Below are 19,963 nucleotides of genomic sequence, written 5' to 3'. Positions count from 1 at the left end.
TTTATTAATCGTTTTGCTGTCCTCCAGGTAACAGTGCTCTGGGATCTGATGGGTGGTTAGAAGCCGAAGTTAAAGGGATTACTGTTGGCTGTCAGTCACAGGAGGTCAAGAGGGATCACCTGACTGACGGTGGCCCAACCCCTCTTCCCAAAAACAGCAGGACCTATCAAGATACATCAGTCCAGCTCGCACGGCTTGTAAACTTGCCATGGAGCCAAAGAATCTGGGGTGATACAACACGGTTCTCTTGAAGGCAAGACTTTGGCAGCACCCTCCTGTGCGTTTTTGGAATACCACCTTTGAATTTTTACTGCTTGTCCTCTAAAAGGAATTTATGCTGTCTGGGAGATTTCATCTGCGATTTAAGAGTTGACATGCGTTGCCCTGCCACCTTTCAATCCAACGCATATGACCTCCATTCATGGTGTTCGTCACAACAAAGCTAAGGACTGGGAGGACTCTCATTTGTCGAGGAATAACTTGTACTCTGGCCAAAAATGGCCAGAGACGTCAGTCCTCTGAACCTGAAGTCTGCAAGACACCAGCAATGGGTTGGAGCCGCTCTGGGGTTTATCCTTCCCTTCTTCCACCGACGTGCTCTAATTTTCTACTACTTCCTGTCATGTGCTTCAACAGCAGCAGGAAGTTTGCCCGGCATAGAATATGACTATGGTATAAGCCCCAAATTTGTTTGCACCCCAATTCCCCCAGAAGCAGACCCCAGCTGCTATTCCCCACCCAGTGTGCCCCATGGACCGAGCAGTAATGGCCACACTAATGGTCACAATGGCAGTAGCCGGCGAGGTATGATGTCTGACGAGGCCAAAGCCACGATCTTGCACCTGCGTGAGAGCCTTGTGAGGCAAAAAGAGACCATCCTGGACCAACGGGAGACCATCAGGGAGTTGACCGCCAAGCTGACCTTATGCGAGGGCTTCGGCGGTCACCATAGCACAGATCACCATGACAACCACCACAACAGCAATCACGATACCCATGACAACCATCATGACGACCACCATGATGACCACCACGGGCCTCACAGCAGCCACCATACGCCATCATCGTCACACCACGGGCCTTCATCGCATCACACTAGTGATCACCACTACTCCCATGGTAACCACAGGCCGGACCCCCACCACAGGAAGGGCTCGTCGTACGGAAAACACAGCTCCTTCTCCCCTGAACAAACGGGCAAAACACTGCAGACACTGAAGGAGAGGCTGGAGAGCTTGCAGGTGAGTGCAAGAATTTTGGCCAATGGAAAGATAAGAACCAAGTAGATGGATATTTGTGAAGTTCAGGACAGCAGGGGGAAAATGCCGCTCCATGTATTTGTCACCTGTTAAATATCTTGTATCACAATTTTCTGCTTTATTATTCTTATGACAACCTGCTTATTGCCAAACAATTGAGAGTTGGAGCTCCACCTAATGGTGGCTTTTACAGGTTGACCTGCAGTATTGACTTTTTCGCTTGTAGCTTCACTACAGCTAAAGAAGGTGGAAGATTGTAGTTTATTTAAGTCAATTTTATTTAAATCATTTTTAACTCATACAAATCAAATACACAAAATTATTAAAACAATAATAATTCATTACTTTTGAAATATGACAAACCAAAGCAAGTTTATGCTGACTAAAAAAGGTTTATGCTGAAGACTTGAAACACTTGAAACAGTCTGAAAGCTATTTTTACTTTATACATTAATTGCGCGGGTTAAAGTCTAAAATATCTAAAATAGAGTAAATAGAGAATGTATTTATCTATATGGTTTCCAGCATAGTTTGTGGTCAATAACAACTCCCAACTTTAATATCGAAAAAATATAAATTTAGTTTTATTTGAAGGTAATGACAACTGGGTAATATCAAACCAATGTTTTAAAGTTTTGAATTCCGTTTTCACTGTGCTTCTCAAAATCTTTACCAGAACGTAATGTTGTATCAGCTGCAAACAAAAACATTTTTGTGTGTATTTTGGACACGTTGCAAATATTATTAATGTACAATGTAAATAACTTTGGACCCCTGTAATGGGCAAACAAAAACACTGCACTTTCTCTTCCAGCCCCATGAATGTCGAGGGGGCTGTAAAGCTTTAATTCACAGTACACAAATAACTAATGAAGTCACTGCAGCGCTGAAACACAAAATCAGGCCGCACAGAGAGTTGAAGCAGTTAAAAATTCTGCAAGTACGCAAGCAAGTTGATGGTTAACCTATTTAACTTATGATGTAAACTATCCAAAGAAGACAAATGGTTAATATATGTTTAATACCATTATGTTAGTCCCCCGGGGTTCTGCTCTTTCTCAAGTACAGTGATCAAAATTGACTCCTACAGTAAAAAGTAATTAAATAATTAAATCCAAGAGTTTATTTTCTTAACTACAAAAATGCTGCAAGGCTAGTATGGCACTGAACTGTCTCCTATCTAAATATATTCATATGGCAGTAATTAAAGCTGTGATGCTTCAGGTAAAAAGGGTAAACATTCTGTAAGAGCTCCTAAAGAGGGACTTACTCTTCCTGCACTATACAAACATTTTTGAGATGCTTAGTAATGTGTCTACGAGGAGAGGCTGAACAGTCTGCAGGGAAGCCTATCAAAGGTTTGACTTAATTGAGGTCATATCTTGCGTCATTAAGGGTCACAAACTCAGCCGCAGAATAATCTGCCATTCCTGTCTGCTTCCAAAATACCGTGCGAAGGATGTGTTTCCTGAAGACATGGTAACCCTGAGGAAACTGTTTTTGTTCAATGCATTAATAATACATATTTTTTAGAGTTGAATATTTGGATTTTTAAAAGGTGATGTTACTTTTATTTACGTGTCTGTAGTTTTAGAAAAAACACAAACATTTAAAGTAAGATTGAAAAGTTGGAGGAGATACGTCTCACACACACATGAACCACCCACCAGCATTTGTCAGGCACACACCACCCACAAAGCTAATATCACAGCTCTTCGTCTGTTGTCTCTGAGCCTTTGGATGCTGATGTCTTCCGGCTCTCGAGCTCTCTGCTGGATATCATTGGCCAAGCCTAAACTCAAGCAGGAAGCTCCTCTAAGTTGATTAACACTAACCCCTAACCTTATACAACCCCTTGGTCCAACCATCACATTTTGGAGTGAGATGAGTGAAGCTTAGAGGAGGAAGAGGGAAGGTACTAGTTTCTGAGAAATTGTTATCTATACATTTATTTACTGTTTATTCATCCTGGTTAATCGCATCGAGGTTAAGGATCTGTTTCCTCTACGGAAACCAGGCCATGTAAGTCTATTATGTGTCGTTTTCAAGGGTCACAAGCCAACAAAGTTGTCAAAAATGTCACTTTTTAATCAAAATGTATTTCACTGTGACTCCACTAAATTAGGGCTCACTGTGAGCTATAGTAGCTGTTGTCATTGCTCTCCTTGATTTTTGTCATTGGACAGTATGGGATAGCATGTGATACATTCTCTAAATTGTGTTTCAGCACCTAAAACAAGGCATGCATGTGGTTCTGTTTTCTCCCTTATTTTTCAACATTTAATGATGCTGGTGTCGAATTGCGAGACTAAAACCCTGCTGCCTGCTGGCCTGTGAATTCCACGTTATCAGTGCAGGTGGTCTCAGGCCACGCTCAGGGAAAGTGTTGCCAGAAATCTCATTTATCCCCCTTTAAAGGTGTGAGACAACACAGAAGCCAAGCCAAGATTTACCTTCCGTCACTCCCTACTCTAACAGGATGTCTACACCTCCAGCCTCTGGCCACGCGCCGAAGGGTGCTAGCCAGCCTCACTTTCAATTAGCTTCATCCTCCCTGACGAGGCTATTAATTGTGGGGTGCGCTGGCAAGGAACAAAGCCGGATTTGCTGGTGAGGAAGACAAGGATGAGCAAGGGAGAGGAGGGAGGGACAGACACTATTCCCCTGCAACTTTAAATGTAATTTCATAATTCTTCTTCATGCAGTGCATATCACTGAATTTACTGCAACAACTTGTGACTTTCGAAATTTAGCAATTTCAGAGCTCAGAGCTTATTTGACACTTCTTGAAGCATGAGTTCCTTCTTGACCTTGGAAAACAGGAGTTAACCATATCCCATCTCATGTTCCACTTACTAGCTTTTTCTGAATCCCATTTTGCTCAGTTGTCATGTCACTTTTAGGACTTCTTGTCGATGACGGCTTTCAAATTAATAATGAGAGTTTAACTCTCACATATTTGCATCGCAAATTAACCCCCTCGCGAAGTATCTTTATATTCCAATAATCCTGTCGTTGGAGCGATCTAATGCATTAAATAAACCCAACATTGTTGGGGGCTTTACAACAGAGTAAGATAGTAGCATTTTTATGATAAAAAGGTTTAAATTGTGCCAAATAAATCAAGGGCTAAACAAAGAGTCTTTAAATAGTTTGACCTGAATCGTACAGAGCAGAGTTCTTTTCTTGCACTGTATGCGTACTGTCAGATATCCTGACTGATGTGTTCATGCTTCTGCAGGCCAGGAACTCCTCCAGCTCCTACTCCAGCTCCCTGAGAGAACTCCTCCAGCGGAAGATCACCGCCCTGGAGGAGCAGCTGCACAGCTACTACCGAGATCACCGTGATGATCACCACGACGACCACCATGACGACGACCACCACGGCAGCAGCCACCCTGACGACCACCATGACGACCACCATGATGACCATCATGATGACCACCATGATGACCACCGTGGTACTGGTCACCGGGACGACCACCACGATGACCACCGTGGTACTGGTCACCGCGACGACCACCGTGGTACTGGTCATCGTGACGACCACCTTGATGACCACCGCGGTACTGGTCACTATGATGACCATCACGACAGCCATTATAACCACGGTAGCCACAGGAACAACCATCGCCGCATTCACCATTATCACCATCATGACCGCTATGACAGGCACCCTAGCCGGCAGCGTGGTCACAATGGCTACCATCACAGCACCCACCATGATGACCATCATGATGACCACCACGATGATCATCACGATGATCATCACGATGATCACCACGATGATCACCAAGGCGGTGGCCACCACGATGATCACCACGACTATCACCATGCACCTGGACACCACGATGACCACCATGATGATCACCATGATAATCACCGCAGCAACGGCCACCATGACAGCCACCATGACAGCCGCCACGGTACCGATCATAACCCACGGCGGCTGTCTTCCAGCAGCAAAGAGACAAATCTGCGAGGCGCGGGGCACAGCAAGCTGGAAACAGTGCTTAGCCAACTGCACCATGGCAACACTGATCACGGTACACGCACACACTGTACAGTTTAGCCTCTCATGTAATCATTGTTTTTACATTTTAAACTTGTGCAGTAATTATAAGCCAGCATTTAACTCACAGAAAGGGCTGACTCAAAAGTGGAACCTGGCAGGAGTGTAAATTTTGTTAACAAAAGCTACAACTAATTATGTTCGTCAACGTCCTTCTTTTCCATGACGAAGACAAAACGATGACGAGACGTTGCGGTATTTAAACATTAACTGTGATGATATCAACATGCAATATTGTTGACGAGACGTTTTTTTTAAAGCAGCAGTGTTGTGTTGTGAGCGCCATATCAGGACTACAACTATATCCTGAAGACATTTGACTTAAAGACAAGTAGATAGCCTATGAGAAATCTGTCAATTAAACTGCTGTAGAAATATGTCTGTAGCGGTGGCTTGAAACAGATGTTCATCTAAAATCAACTGCTGGTGGTTTGTACTCTGACATGCATCTAAATTCTGCACTCTCCGTCTCACCAGGAAACCATAAGAAGCTAAAGAGTCCCAGTGCTTTCCTGCTCGACTTCCCCATGAAAACCAACTACATGTACGCCAGGATGAAGCGTGCGGTGGTCAACGAAATCTTCGCCATGACCATCTGCCTGTGGATGAAGGCAGGAGCTGGTCCTGGCCTCGGTACGCCCTTCTCCTACGCCGTGCCTGGACAAGCCAACGAGCTAGTGCTCATCAAATGGGGCAGCAACCCTATGGAGCTGCTAATCAACGACAAGGTAAAATAAATGCAATAAAATGTCATGTACAGCGTCAAGGGCCATAAAATATTGAGAACCCCCGATTTGGAAACGCTTTGCAACTTTAACAAATGACATTGTTAAGTTAGCTCCTGTGTGTGCGGTGGTCCCTGCTGATTCTGGTAGAGAAAACACTGGTGAAGTATAGTAAAGAATTAAAGACGTTCTTATAGAGGGATTTCCCAGTCAAAAAGCTGCTTCTCTGAGCTGAGTCCTGTGTCGGTAGGAGGTACCACTGCAGTTCTCACACATCCGTGTTACTAATGTTGCACATAGTAAGGTGTGATACTCATAGCTCAGACTGACAGGACAGCATCACCTCACCAGGGGAGAGGGCAGTTTCGTCAGTCACTGTCAATTTCCAGACACACCAAACAGACATCAAAGAACTAGCCGTCTATCGTGTCGCCTCACAATACCTGCGTCTTGGCCAAAACGTCGCATTTGGACGCAAACACCGCAAAGACTACAGCCAAAGGCCAGCTAGCATGTACGTTCTGCGCCTGTGAACTCAACAACAGCTGTATTTGTCTTTAGAAATGGCAAACTGTAATACGTATGACTATAAATATACAACCCGTTATTATGATACACACATTAAAACAAAGCAGCGTTTGTTAACCATTTGAATTAGTTAAGCTGAGCAGCCAATCAGAGTGATTTATTTTGCCAACAGTCTCCGCAGCCATTTCAAAATGCTGAATCAGCGGCGGAGAAAACTAGGCATACAGACGCTCACCAACGACCCGACATTGACCGACAGCCGATAATTGCCTTTAGTCAGTTGGCAGTGGCAGACTAAAGGGATATGAAAAGGATATCACAGGGCATAGAACAATGGATATAATATTCATGTATTTATTAACAAGACAAGATGAAAGAGAAGTACATGTAGCACATTGTCTCTCTATATCTTTCGTTATAAGTAAATGAAAGAATGTAAACATACTTATTGTAGGGAGTAAAAATGATAACATGATATGGTATGATTATTTACAATACATTAGTCTAGTGATGTATAGTTACACTAATATTTTAAAAGATTTAAAATCTGACTTTTCTATTTAGTTTTTTCAGAGCTCTCTCAATGCTCTTGATAGCAGAATATAAACATGCCTCATGTCCCCCAGTTAAAGGGGTGGTTGGCTTCAGACAGTTAACATAAAAGAGAGAGAGATGAATAGTTTAGCATGAGGATGTGGAATTATATTTCATAGTTAATTATACCAATATTAAATCAGTTTGATGCCTTGAATGCACACAAATTGCATTACCAATCAATGTCAGGTTAGAAAAGACAACATTTGCCCGATTTAATGTATGAACCACGCCCACTTCCAGTCTTCTATCTAATATAGATACAGAGACAGATCATTTTGTTGGTTGAGCAGATACAGATACAGATAACGACGTCTCTTTACACCTCTAGCATGTTAATTGGAAGTTTTATTGAACTTTTTGCAAAGAAGGGGCTTCTTATATTCCTTGCAAGGGATTCAGATTCAGATTCAATACAATTCAATTTCAAATCACAACAGCCTGTACTTTTACTTTCACTTTGTATTTCTAACAGTTTTATTGTATTTCTAACATTTATCACTTTATCACTTAATTTGACTTTTTATTTTATTTTAAGTCTTATTTGAAATGTACATTTGTAATGGCGGGGGGGGGGGGTAGGATGGGTAATTGTTGTATGTCATGTTTTAACCTACTGGATGCCTGAATAAAGTAAATAAATCTATCTATCTATCTATCTATCTATCTATCTATCTATCTATCTATCTATCTATCTATCTATCTATCATCTATCTATCTATATCTCTATCTATCTATCATCTATCTATATCTCTATCTCTATCTATCTATCTATCTATCTATCTATCTATCTATATCTCTATCTATATCTCTATCTATCTATCTATCTATCTATCTATCTATCTATCTATATCTCTATCTATATCTCTATCTATCTATCTATCTATCTATCTATATATCTATATATCTATCTATCTATCTATCTATCTATCTATCTATCTATCTATCTATCTATCTATCTATCTATCTATCTATCTATCTATCTATCTATCTATCTATCTATATCTCTATATCTCTATCTATCTATCTATCTATCTATATATCTGTCTGTCTGTCTGTCTATCTATCTATCTATCTATCTATCTATATATCTATCTATCTATCTATCTATCTATCTATCTATCTATCTATCTATCTATCTATCTATCTATCTATCTATCTATCTATCTATCTATCTATCTATCTATCTATCTATCGCGAGGAGCGAGAGCGAGCGAGCGAGCGAGCGAGGAGCTATCTATCTATATATCTATCTATCTATCTATCTATCTATCTATCTATCTATCTATCTATCTATCCTATATCTATCTATCTATCTATCTATCTATCTATCTATCTATCTATCTATCTATCTATCTATCTATCTATCTATCTATCTATCTATCTATCTATCTATCTATCTATCTATCTATCTATCTATCTATCTATCTATCTATCTATCTATCTATATATCTATCATCTATCTATCTATCTATATATCTATCATCTATCTATCTATCTATTCTATCTATCTATCTATATCTATCATCTATCTATCTATTCTCTCTATCTATCTATCTATCTATCTATCTATCTATCTATCATCTTATCTATCTTCTGCTATTCCTCACACAAAAGGTTGAGAAAGTCCTGATTATTTTGTTTTTTTATATTATTTTTATGATGTTAACTTATGCACTGATTGTTGACATACAAATTATTCAATTATTCTATTAGCCTTCTAATCTTTCATTCTCTGAAAAGCTGATAACAGAGGACAGATCCTTTGCCCTCGTACTGTGAGCTGTCAGCTAAACAAACAGATTAGCAAAGCAATAAATCTGATTTGCTTAATTAGCCTAAATGTCTGTAGGAGGGATACACTGTCACACATTTGGTCATCAAATTGATCAATGACAGAATAATCTCAAACTTAATTCTAATAGTTTACAAGGATGAATACAGTTTTGATGAGAATCATCCCAAAGTGGTTTGTCATAGAAATTTGTTTTCACAATTTTGAAAGAAGAAGACGATTCCTCGTTCTCGCCTTTACTGATTTGTCTGTCTCTGTTCACCTGTGTGTTTAGGCGGTGACGTTGCCAATAAGCATGACAGATGGGAAGTGGCATCATGTATGCATAACGTGGGCGACACGTGACGGTGTCTGGGAAGCCTACCAGGACGGCGTGAAGAAAGGCTCGGGGCAAAACCTGTCAGCCTGGCAACCCATCAAATCAGGAGGGACCTTCATCCTGGGCCAGGAGCAGGTAAGATATACGGTATGCTTTCTGACAGAGATCCAGTATGTACAGAAAATGTATGTGTATACAGTTACCATCGAAATGCAGAAAGCAACAATTTTAAAGACAGTTGTGTTTGGTGTAATAATTGTTGCCATAGTGTCATCTGAACTTAGCTATAATCATTGTGTTAGGACTTTCTAAAGGCCTTTACATACCCGGGATGTTTTTCTGTGGGATTCATTTGTTGTTATTTTTGTCATGAATATTTACGCACAGAAACATAACTGTTTGGCAGATGGAACTCAAATTCACTCCTAAAATAAAACCTTTTTTTCTTAACAATCGGCTGGCCCAAATCTATTCGAACATTTTATAGAAGAAATGTTGCATTAATAGTTTTCTTGCAAAATATTCGCAGGCAAGTATTTTCTATTGACGTGTCATTTATTCGTCACGCCCCCTGTGTGTAAAGGTCTTAATTAAAGTTTGCATTTAGATCTTCAGTCAATATTCCCTGAGTTAAGTCCATTCAATATGTTCAATCTTAAACTGTTCCTCACTGGTTCTCACAGGACACGATGGGGGGCCGCTTCGACGTCACTCAGTCCTTCATGGGAGCGTTGTCTGATCTCCAGTTCTGGTCCAGAGTTCTGACGCCCAACGAGATCTACAGCCAGGCGACCTGTGGAGGTCACCTCATTGGTGATGTCATGTCCTGGTCCGAGGAATATGTGGAGCTCCACGGAGGGCTAACGGAGCTCCCCTTTGAACCCTGCCACTAAGGACTGACACTGGACCCCAACACCCAGAGCTGTAGCATCAACATCCCAACATTTGCACAAACATATTTGTGTGAAAATTATATTTTGTCATGGATCAAAGATGGGGGGAATGATTTATCTCTGGTTGCAAGCTCAGCCATGGGCAACAGGCAGAGCAGGAGGAGTTATTTTGCTTTTCTATATATTTTTGCCATTGCTGTCCGATCTTACTGCCTTCTCCACCTACACCATCACTTCTTCGCTCTAAGGCTCTAAGAAGACGACTTTGTAGGTTCCAAAGAGCGCAGGGCTTTGGATTTACCGGCTGTGTGGTTATGACTACGGCTGCTCTGAGGGATCCAACACACATAATAGGATTTCATTCCATCAGAACAGGTCCAAAGGTTGCTTGTTGCCATCAGCTCTCCCGCACCAGCTTGGCTAAAAGGCCCAGGATACAAATAAAGCCACACTGAGACCTGAACTATGAGGATTCATACATGTTCCTCAAGTACTGACAATCAAATATCTGCTCATTGTTATGTGGAGACAAAGGAAAAAAGCTGTTACAAGACTTTTTTACAATGCAAGTCAAATATGGCACAACCTACAACTGTTTTGTATTAGTATTTCATATTGAAAACTTTCAAAGAAAATGTAATCCATGTGTTCTCTATAACCGTGATTGCATTTTGTCAATGCAGGACTGAGTATGATGTTTTAATTTAAAAAGAAAAGATCACGTTCTGTCGGTAAGGGGATCTGTTTTCTGTTTGAATGTTGTCTATGACATAAGAACATATCGGTTCAATGTCAGACATTACACGTTATGACCACAGGTCACCTGACTGCACCAACGCAGAGTTAACCGTCCCTCAACATGTCATCGCGGTAATGCCAATGTCTTCTGGGCTGCCGGTGGCTTACAGCGGGATTTACCTGTTGAGAACTGATTTGATCCTGCCTATTTCTGACCAGCTCAAACCCAAAGATTGAGACACACACACACACACACACATTTGCAAACGCTCAGGGAAGATAAAAAGGTGAAAGGAGACATTGTTGATCTCTGTTTGTAGCTCTACCTTCACATTTTTATATACAAAATAAGGTTTTTGTACATGTAAATTATATCAGATAGTTTGTTTTTAATTATTAAAAGCATTTATTATGGCATTCCTCACATTGTAAATAAGTACATATCACTTTCTCAACCCAAATTTAACGCTGTGGTTGTTTGTGAAGAGTAGTAGTTTGAAAGTAAACTGTTTATTATTTGTTCATTATCACCCTTTCCCCTCTGAGTTAAACTCAGAGAGAATGAGCTCTCTTTATTGACAATAAGAAAAGGGGTATCTGTTGTTGCCATGGTAATTGAATCTCTCAGCATCAGGACCACATCTTTGCACTACAGCTGTAAATACCTGCAAAATGTTTCTTCGACTGTAATGCCAAGACAAGCAGCACTTTCAAACCATGCTCCTGTTTTCCTCTCATGATAGTTGGCCAAACGCATGTGACATTTGTTTCATCTGTTGTATAGACTTCGGTTTATACACCCCCTCCCTCTACCGAACTGTATAGTTTGTAAGCCGATTATTGACAAACGTTACTTGTAAAAATAAGATATACAATTTTATTTTGCCTTTGGTGTACACTTTAATGTCTATTAGTTTATTGTTTATTGTTGTGTCTTTGGCTGTAAATATTCAAAGTATTGCAGTGTGTTCAGTCAACAGTCCCTCCCTCACGTGTAAGCCAAAACTATAAACTGAATTGTAAAACTTGAAAAAGGAAGAAAATGCACTGTAAATACTATTAAATATTTGTAAAGATGTCAGGATTTTGAATTAAAATATTCAAAATATTTTATGAATTGGAACCGGTCTAAAAACTCATTTATTTTTTGATTTTTCACTGTACAATATATATATATATATATATATATATATATAGTGAATGACGCATTTGAAATTATAATTCTGGTTGATCCGGCCAAGATACAAAAGAACCTAAAAAGAGCAGCCCTGGGGTCGTGCAGGTGTGAGAGTCTCTGTGTTACATTTATGAGTTATAGAATTTGTCAAAACAAATTACAAAACATGAGAAATGAAGAGCAGATGGTGACGGGGACATGGTGGTACAGTATAACTGTACACCAGCTGCTGAACTCTTCCGGCTTGTTATCAGACACAGTTGTGCTTTGCATAGAGCTTCAGAGGAACCTGTATCTTCATACATCGGGAACACTGGGCTGCTCTTTTGTTCCTGCTTTTAGGAAAGAAAGGCTTTTAGGTATAAAAACAACATAAGAAAAACAGCTAACCAAGCGCTATTATGCATTAATGCAATTATTGAAACAAAACCTTCATGCCTCCTGAAACCATGAACATGAACAATGGATCGGCTCTGCTGGAGGAAGAACACAAAAAATATTAACAGACAAAGGTTTTTTGGAAAACGTTTCTTGCTGCAGCCACATGTATGCATTTAAACTTCAAATGTTAATCATTTTTAAATACATTTCAACAAAAGAACATCTAAATTGTGATCTTAATACTACAACAACTACAATATATACAAGAATGTAATCAATAAAATACCAGGTTTTTACGTCATTTAAAGGAAAGTATAAAATATAGTTGGAAAAGGATTTTGCTAACATTACAATTAAGATTAATTAAGGATAAGGCTGCTCTTTTTCTATATTTTTCTTGTCAATAAATCCAAAGAAAAGAACAAAACCAACAATGTGTCAATACTTTGTGACCTCCCTAATCTGTCTTATTAAAAATGTTTAAAGGCTCAGGGATTTCCTAAAACAGCTGCTCTCTGCAGGTTTTATGTTTTAGCCTCTCAAACAGAAGGAAAAAGTGCATTTGATGTGGACTATTTTCAGCAGTGGATTAATCCACATTTGGTGCGTGTTCATGGTAATGAAAGAACATGTCACCCTGAGCAACAGTGTGGCTCATTGATGTGTTTTAATAGTTTCTGGACAACAATGGAGTTCTATGTTGGATGCAGAGATTGTTTTGGTCTTTTGTTTGTACTTGAATGGTGCCATGAGCTGATAATGTCTTCATCTTTGCTTTTTTTTTTTATCCAGAAGATTCTTTACAGTCGTACAAGCAGCTGTCATGTTGTAAACAATGAAGACGTCATTCTTTTCACGTGTTATTTTAGACTGAATGTCTTCATTTGAAGGTTTACAGAGCGGATAGTGAATAGTGCTTTAATTATTTTTACCTCCTTCAGTCTGCTTTGTTTTCTCGCCGACACATCCATTATTATCCTGTATTCATGGAAACAAGTGATGGGACATTGTGTAGCCTATGTAATTTTCTGTCTTTCTGATTCCTTGATGTTCCAGTCACAGTCGACCCTGCAGGAAACCAATCTGAGAGATCTGACATATAGACTAGAGAAGATCAACCAGTCATATCGCCTCCTGTTCTTCCAGTATCCAGCTCTGAACCAGTACTGCTGAGTCAGCAACTCCACCACCGGTGGTAAGCACTGTGCGTGCGTGGGCTCCGAGGGTCAGGGTTGACCCAAGATTTAGACCTACGGAGTGAGGACCTTTTTGGAAAGTAAAGGCATTGTGTCCGGTCCTCACTTCTTCAAAGTGCTGTTTGAAGGATGAGAATCTCAGGGTTAAACTAACAGTTTATGTAAAGGTTCGTGTTTGTACTGCAGTTGTGATGGTTAGGGTTTGAAACTAGGGAATGCATTTAGTCAATTAGGCATAGTACAAATATGTGTCTGTCTGTGAGTGAGAGACAGAGAGAGTGCATAAGCATCAGCATAACACTTAGGTAATCAGTTGGGGAAGTTTCATGGTGAAATCTATTAGTTGTACCCTATTCACCTGAAGTGTCTCCACTTAAACAACATTGTGCATGATTGTCATGATTGTTTATTTCAATCAAACATTGTGTGGACAGAGTAGGAGCAGGTGAACACACACACACACACACACACACATGCACACATGCACACACACACACACACACACACACACACAATTTGTTTCTGCTCTGTCCTCTCATTTTATACTTTATTTAATCATCACACAAATGTTAAATTTCCATTAGGATTATTGTAAGTATGTATATTCCATCATATTCCACATAACATCCCTGGAAACTGCCATCTTTTCTTAGTATGTATGTGTCTTTCATAGAACTTCATTGATGATATATTCTGTGTCCACTTGTAAACATTTGAGATGAACACACATATCACAGACGTCATCAGAGAGAGAAGTTAAGAATAGTTTTAAGACCGCTATGAAATATGGAGACGTCTGCAGGAGTTGTCGCTGTGTTGTCTTTCACAGTTTTACTTTATATGTAACACAGTTTATGTCTTTGATGGAGGGGGAGAAATGAAAACAATTCTTGACAAATCCTGACATGTTTCTTAGGCGTTTCTGTGGGAAAAGGCCCAAAGTCTGAGGCAGGGAGACTCGTACTGGCTCGGCCTCAGGAGCGGAGGTGGCGACGGCTCGCTGGTGGAGAAGGGACCAGGGTGAGTGATGACAGGCAGGAAGAGGAGGAAGGTTGACCGGGGACAAACGGGGCCTCTGAGGGTGACGAGACACAAGGTGCTGATCTCTATTCCTGTAGCTTGAGATTTTGGCCACATGTTGCTGGTTCACTAGTGAGGACACACAAGTATGGAAACTTGAGATGAGTGATTGCATTTAAAGTTATTAAAATGTTTATGATCCCCTGAGTGAAAAACAAAAAGAGACTTCTAGATTGAATCTACTGTGTCAAACTTTCCTCATGACTAACATCTAAAACTATTTAATAGGAACTGGAAAAAGGAGAGGTTTTGAAATAGCTTAGCAATACAGTGCACAACGAGATAAGAAGCAACAGCAAGGAAAATGTCTCGAAATGAGAAACAACATATCTGTTTTGGGATTTTTGTTCAGTCTGTTGGTTTTGATATTACTTTTCCTTATAAAATTTAAATGCAGTTAAAATCTTTTTTTCTAAACTTGCTTTAACTTTTTCCTTATATTTTAATCATAAATTCAGATCCTAGCATTGACAGTTTCCTCTCACTTTACATTTACTGTGATTAGACTTGCCTCAATGGGGACGGTATTGAAAGACAGTGGGCGGCTGTTTTAATTTTATGATGCATTTTCAATAGAAGAGTAAGGGTTGCCATGGTAACAGATTAAAGACTCAGATGAGATATGGGGAAGGAGGAGAGGAGAGGAGAGAAGAGAAGACAAAACCAGATTAGTAAGAAACAATTCCAAAACGTAATGATGATGATGATGATAAAATAAAAAAGTCAATAAAATATTTTGTACCTGTTTTACATATTTCTTTATGCATTTATTTGTTTGTTTTATTTTGTTGTTGTTGTTGTTGTTGTTGTTGTTGAGGGTTTTTGTTTTTGTTTGCTTTAATTTAAAGCAAGGATCGTCAATCCTTAATTAGGGATCGTCAATATTTAATTAATCCTTCAGGTAATTTGGCTTTCCACAACTGAAGTCATTTGAAAAAGAAACAGTAAGAACAATATTATGAGAGATACAGATAAGATAGGGATATTCCAGAAATGCCCTATACATATATATTTATATATATATATTTCTGTCTGACTATTTATTATAATATTGTAATACTATTGCAACTAGACTTTATAAGATATTAGTGACTGCTGGTGTCTTTATGATGTCTACTGAAGTGTATTAATGTATCAATTGATTGTATAAATATTTTAGTTTTGGTTTTGGTTTTAAGTGTATGTATGTGAAGCCCGAGAGAAGTTCCCACGTGAGTGGTTAATAAAGATGTCTATTCTATTATCAAGGTCAAGAACAAACTTTAACTTTCAATTTTAAGCAGAAGAGGTGATATATAACACATGTTATGCTGCATTTGAATGTGTTGTATAACCATTTGTTTGAACATTAGACTACATCAGTATAGGTTGTCAATAGTTTGTCTGTGTCATCCTTGGCTGCTGTTTCCAGTCTGCAGTTGTACCTCCTCAATGTGTCCACCAGGTGGCGGTGCTGCCTTTTCAAACCTACTTGAAGCGTCATTCCTATTACCCGACATTCCCTGCGAGTAAGCAGCCTTCAGACCTAAGGACACTGAGCGGTAATATTATAGCGGAATTTCTCTGTGAAAGGTAAACAGTTTATTATGAATAACGTGCTTTCTTCTCTATCAATACGTTTTTAATAATTGCTTTTATATGTATCTCTTTATATATATCTCTGGCAAACAGGTTAGATGTAAAAGCGTCCACAGTGACACCTGACCAGGCTTAACCTTAATTGTCCTATATTTATCTCTAAAGGTTAACGTCAGTGAACAGGCGTATACTTGTAACCATTGTTGTTATTTTTAATAATAGGTATTTTTGAACCGGCATTATTGTTATTCTTCACAAAACAGCTAATTGTTAGCTTAAACAGCTGCTGTCATTGAATAATACAGACTCATGGCTAACGTTAGCCAAACATGTTTCACATTGAATTACAACGTTCCTTTATCTGTTGTATGCAGACGTGATATACCGAATTACATTTGAAAAAAGAGGTGTCTTTTAATATGTCTTGCATTAGTGCTAATACATACCTCGTAGAGCACAATTGAAGGTATCTTTCTAGTCAGTAGAGTCATCTGGTAAATTCGGCATCCAACACAGTTACCAAGACGTGCTTAAACTGAGCAAATGATAAGTTTACCATTGGTGCTCAGTGCTGCCCACTGTCCTGCACAGTGTGTTTTGGGGATACAAATGCCCTCTTGTACTTGTACTGCAGACCCACTGTTTCTGCTATGTCTGTCCAATGTGGTCCACTGTCTTTCTAATGAGTCCAGTCAGAGTAATCTCACTTTAGAGTGGCTCACACCCTGTTGGTCCTCTACAGATATCCTGCAGCTTGAAGATGTCTGACAATATCGAGGAGAAGATCAAAAACTACAGGACGGCTCCATTCGACGCCCGCTTCCCCAACACCAACCAGACCCGCAACTGTTTCCAAAACTATCTGGGTAAATAAGAATTTACTTCACGGTCTAAGATCTAGCTTATAAAGTCCGGACCATGGCTGTTAAAGATCGATGTGATCACTCAGGTGCTATTTCTTCATACCTTATCAACTGATGTAGAATTGATCTGCATGTTTCCTTGTGTCACACCAATACTGGGCAGTTTCTTTGTTTCCTCATTACCTTTTAACCAAAGCCGGTAAAGATGGACGCAGGTCATATCTACCTCCAGAGTCGTTTTGGTTTGCTCTAATGTTTTGTCTGCTTGTCCTCACTTAATCCTTCACATCACCATATTGTTTGATGAATGTGTGAATGGAAGAGTTTTAAATGCACTTATAAAGTCGAACTATAAAAGGTTTACATTCTCGCCTTTTTCTCATCTTGATTCCATTATTATCTGTTCGCACAAAGGCTTTTTGTCACACCTTGTCATTTCATATATTATTATTCCCTGCAGAATAATCTTATTTAAAAAAGTAATGTGATGAGGCTAAGAAACTTGACAACAGGCACACATCCTGATGCACACCTACAATAAAAAAATGTCTGTGTGTATATATATATATATATATATATATATTTATTTATTTATTGAGAGAGAGAGAGATATTATTTATTTATATATATATATATATATATATATATATATATATATATATATATATTTATTTATTTATTGAGAGAGAGAGAGAGAGAGAGAGAGAGAGAGAGAGATTGATTATATATAATATATATAATGTATATTATATATATATATATATATATATATATATATATATATATTTAGGCAGTCCTGCTTCTGTCTTGTCAGTGTAATGTTTGATCTGCTGAAGACTAACTGCTCCATCTGTTAGTGTAGCAGTCAACTGAAGAGGTGTCACAATTCTCAGCCCGCCTTCAAATTTCAAATATGGTTTGCTTTTTATTTTATCGAGCAGATAATTCTTTTCGGAGCTTCGTTTTGAAGATCTGGTAGTGGCTGTTTTTCAGCTTCATTTCAGGCAAGACTATCGGCCATACTATTTCAGCCTCTTGGCTGAATGAACGGTTTGTAATCTTAACATACTCCTTTCCTGCTGATTTTCATAGTAAAAGTAGCTGTAAACAGTGCATTTTGAAACTACCCTCTATGCAGACATAATGACCAAATGATATTGTTCAATTGAATAATAAATCCTTGAAAAGTGTAATAGGTTTAATTAATAATTGACTGAATATTTCATATGGAGTTTAATTATCATAGCGACGGTATTGAGTTACAGAACGTGTTGATCCTGTGGACTTTAAAACTGGCAGAGTAATGTGTCGGGGATCGGTGCTGGCTGTTTTATTTCCTGCTCTAACATTTTTTCTTCTGCTCTCTGTTCTCTGCAGATTTCCACAGATGTAACAAAGCTCTGTCTGCCAAAGACCAGGACACGGCTCCCTGTGATTGGTACCAGAAGGTCTACAAGAGCCTCTGCCCCACGAGCTGGGTAAGATTAACACTAACAGTTTACATCATTGAACAACTGCTGTGATCAACCATAACTACACAAATGTTTCTTATCAGCAGCATATTAGAAACTGTAGAAATGTTAGTTATGTCAGATACCTTAAGCTGATGATTTATTGGTCCTTTTTTTGAGCTTTTCCCTTACTCTCTCCTGCAGGTTCAGAAATGGGACGATCAGTTGGAGGAGGGAAGTTTCGCCGGAAAGATCTGAACGGACACATTCCTCTGTTTTCATCTCAGTATCTTAATGTGAAGCGTCTGCTCTTTCTGTACAGAAGCGACTAAATAAATGATATAATGCTACTGTGAACCCTGCTGTAGTTGTCCTGCTTTATATGTTTGATACTTGCTCCCTAATCAAACTAGTGTGGAGACCCTGGACATCAGCCTTATATATGTAATACAAAGAAATAAGGACATTAGAGCTCTGAATATGTGCATTAAATGTATTACAAATTAGAGATAGATCTTCAGGGGCTTTCTGTTTTGAAGGTGACAGCAGTGTAACATTTAATAGGACCCAGAGTCTCCACAGTTGAGTTAAATTGTCAGATATTAAATATTAATGTCGTCTTTAAGACAACTTCTATTCATACTGGCAGCCCGACAAAACACATCCTAATGGAGATGTATTAGATAGGGTTGAATAAACACCAAGTTTGTTTTTGAAAGGTTTCAGAAAAGGTGGAGAAACAACAAACCTTTTTTTGGTTCTGTTTCTTTGAATTTAATGTGGAAATGTACATTTGTTGAGAAAAGTAAAGAGAAAGAAACTGAGGAATAGATTTTGACATGTTACTTATTATTTAGCAGAAATATGAGATGGAAGATGGCAAACATATGGGCATAAGGGAACAATTAAACATTTAAATCAAGGCAATGTTATTTATGTAGTTTAAAATCACAAAGTTGCTCCAGAGGGCGAAACACAAAAGCCTCAATCATTGGACAGGTTTTTATTTTAAAGGTTTAAATGGAATGGCAATATTACGTAAAATAGAGTACAAATATATTAAGTAAAAGTGTAGTGGTAGTTTTGTTTTTAAAACCATTGCACCTCAAAACTTAACTCAAAACTAGGACTCCCCTTTGGGATCAGAACAGGACAAAAACATAAGATTAGATTCAACTGTATTGTCATTGCACAGATTTCAGATACTGAGACAACTAAATGTAGTTAAGCATCCAACCAGAAGTGTAAAAATCACTTCTCAACAAATCAAAGTAGAGGTTGAAAAAACAACCTCACCACAGATTCCATTTAGTG

At 38.9% G+C, this 19,963-nt stretch overlaps 2 protein-coding genes across 2 annotated transcripts; both read left to right on the top strand.

The window, feature by feature from the left end:
• The first annotated feature begins 497 nt into the window (after window positions 1-497).
• LOC115016055 (neuronal pentraxin-1-like) lies at window positions 498-10,185 on the top strand. Its single transcript, XM_029443719.1, has 6 exons — window positions 498-1,241; window positions 4,501-4,871; window positions 4,977-5,305; window positions 5,809-6,059; window positions 9,248-9,427; window positions 9,976-10,185. Exons 1-6 carry the CDS (start codon window positions 498-500, stop codon window positions 10,183-10,185), a joined length of 2,085 nt encoding a protein of 694 aa, XP_029299579.1.
• Window positions 10,186-16,178: 5,993 nt separating this feature from the next.
• LOC115015652 (cytochrome c oxidase subunit 6B1-like) lies at window positions 16,179-19,006 on the top strand. Its single transcript, XM_029443142.1, has 4 exons — window positions 16,179-16,329; window positions 17,078-17,201; window positions 18,576-18,676; window positions 18,854-19,006. The coding sequence occupies exons 2-4, from the start codon at window positions 17,096-17,098 to the stop codon at window positions 18,905-18,907; spliced, it is 261 nt and encodes an 86-aa protein (XP_029299002.1). The 5' UTR covers window positions 16,179-16,329; window positions 17,078-17,095; the 3' UTR covers window positions 18,908-19,006.
• The last annotated feature ends 957 nt before the right edge of the window (window positions 19,007-19,963 follow it).

Source organism: Cottoperca gobio, chromosome 11, assembly GCF_900634415.1.
Source record: "Cottoperca gobio chromosome 11, fCotGob3.1, whole genome shotgun sequence".
Classification (NCBI taxonomy): domain Eukaryota; kingdom Metazoa; phylum Chordata; class Actinopteri; order Perciformes; family Bovichtidae; genus Cottoperca; species Cottoperca gobio.
This window is presented reverse-complemented; position numbering and strand designations above follow the sequence as displayed.

What these genes read in the sequence shown, in the direction of transcription:
- LOC115016055 (XM_029443719.1), top strand. Translation starts at nt 498, where the DNA reads ATGGCCAGAGACGTCAGTCCTCTGAACCTGAAGTCTGCAAGACACCAG. An exon ending in AGAGGCTGGAGAGCTTGCAG is followed by an intron (nt 1,242 to 4,500) that starts GTGAGTGCAAGA and finishes ATGCTTCTGCAG; the next exon opens with GCCAGGAACTCCTCCAGCTC. An exon ending in AGCTGCTAATCAACGACAAG is followed by an intron (nt 6,060 to 9,247) that starts GTAAAATAAATG and finishes CTGTGTGTTTAG; the next exon opens with GCGGTGACGTTGCCAATAAG.
- LOC115015652 (XM_029443142.1), top strand. Translation starts at nt 17,096, where the DNA reads ATGTCTGACAATATCGAGGAGAAGATCAAAAACTACAGGACGGCTCCA. An exon ending in CTGTTTCCAAAACTATCTGG is followed by an intron (nt 17,202 to 18,575) that starts GTAAATAAGAAT and finishes TGTTCTCTGCAG; the next exon opens with ATTTCCACAGATGTAACAAA. An exon ending in GCCTCTGCCCCACGAGCTGG is followed by an intron (nt 18,677 to 18,853) that starts GTAAGATTAACA and finishes TCTCTCCTGCAG; the next exon opens with GTTCAGAAATGGGACGATCA.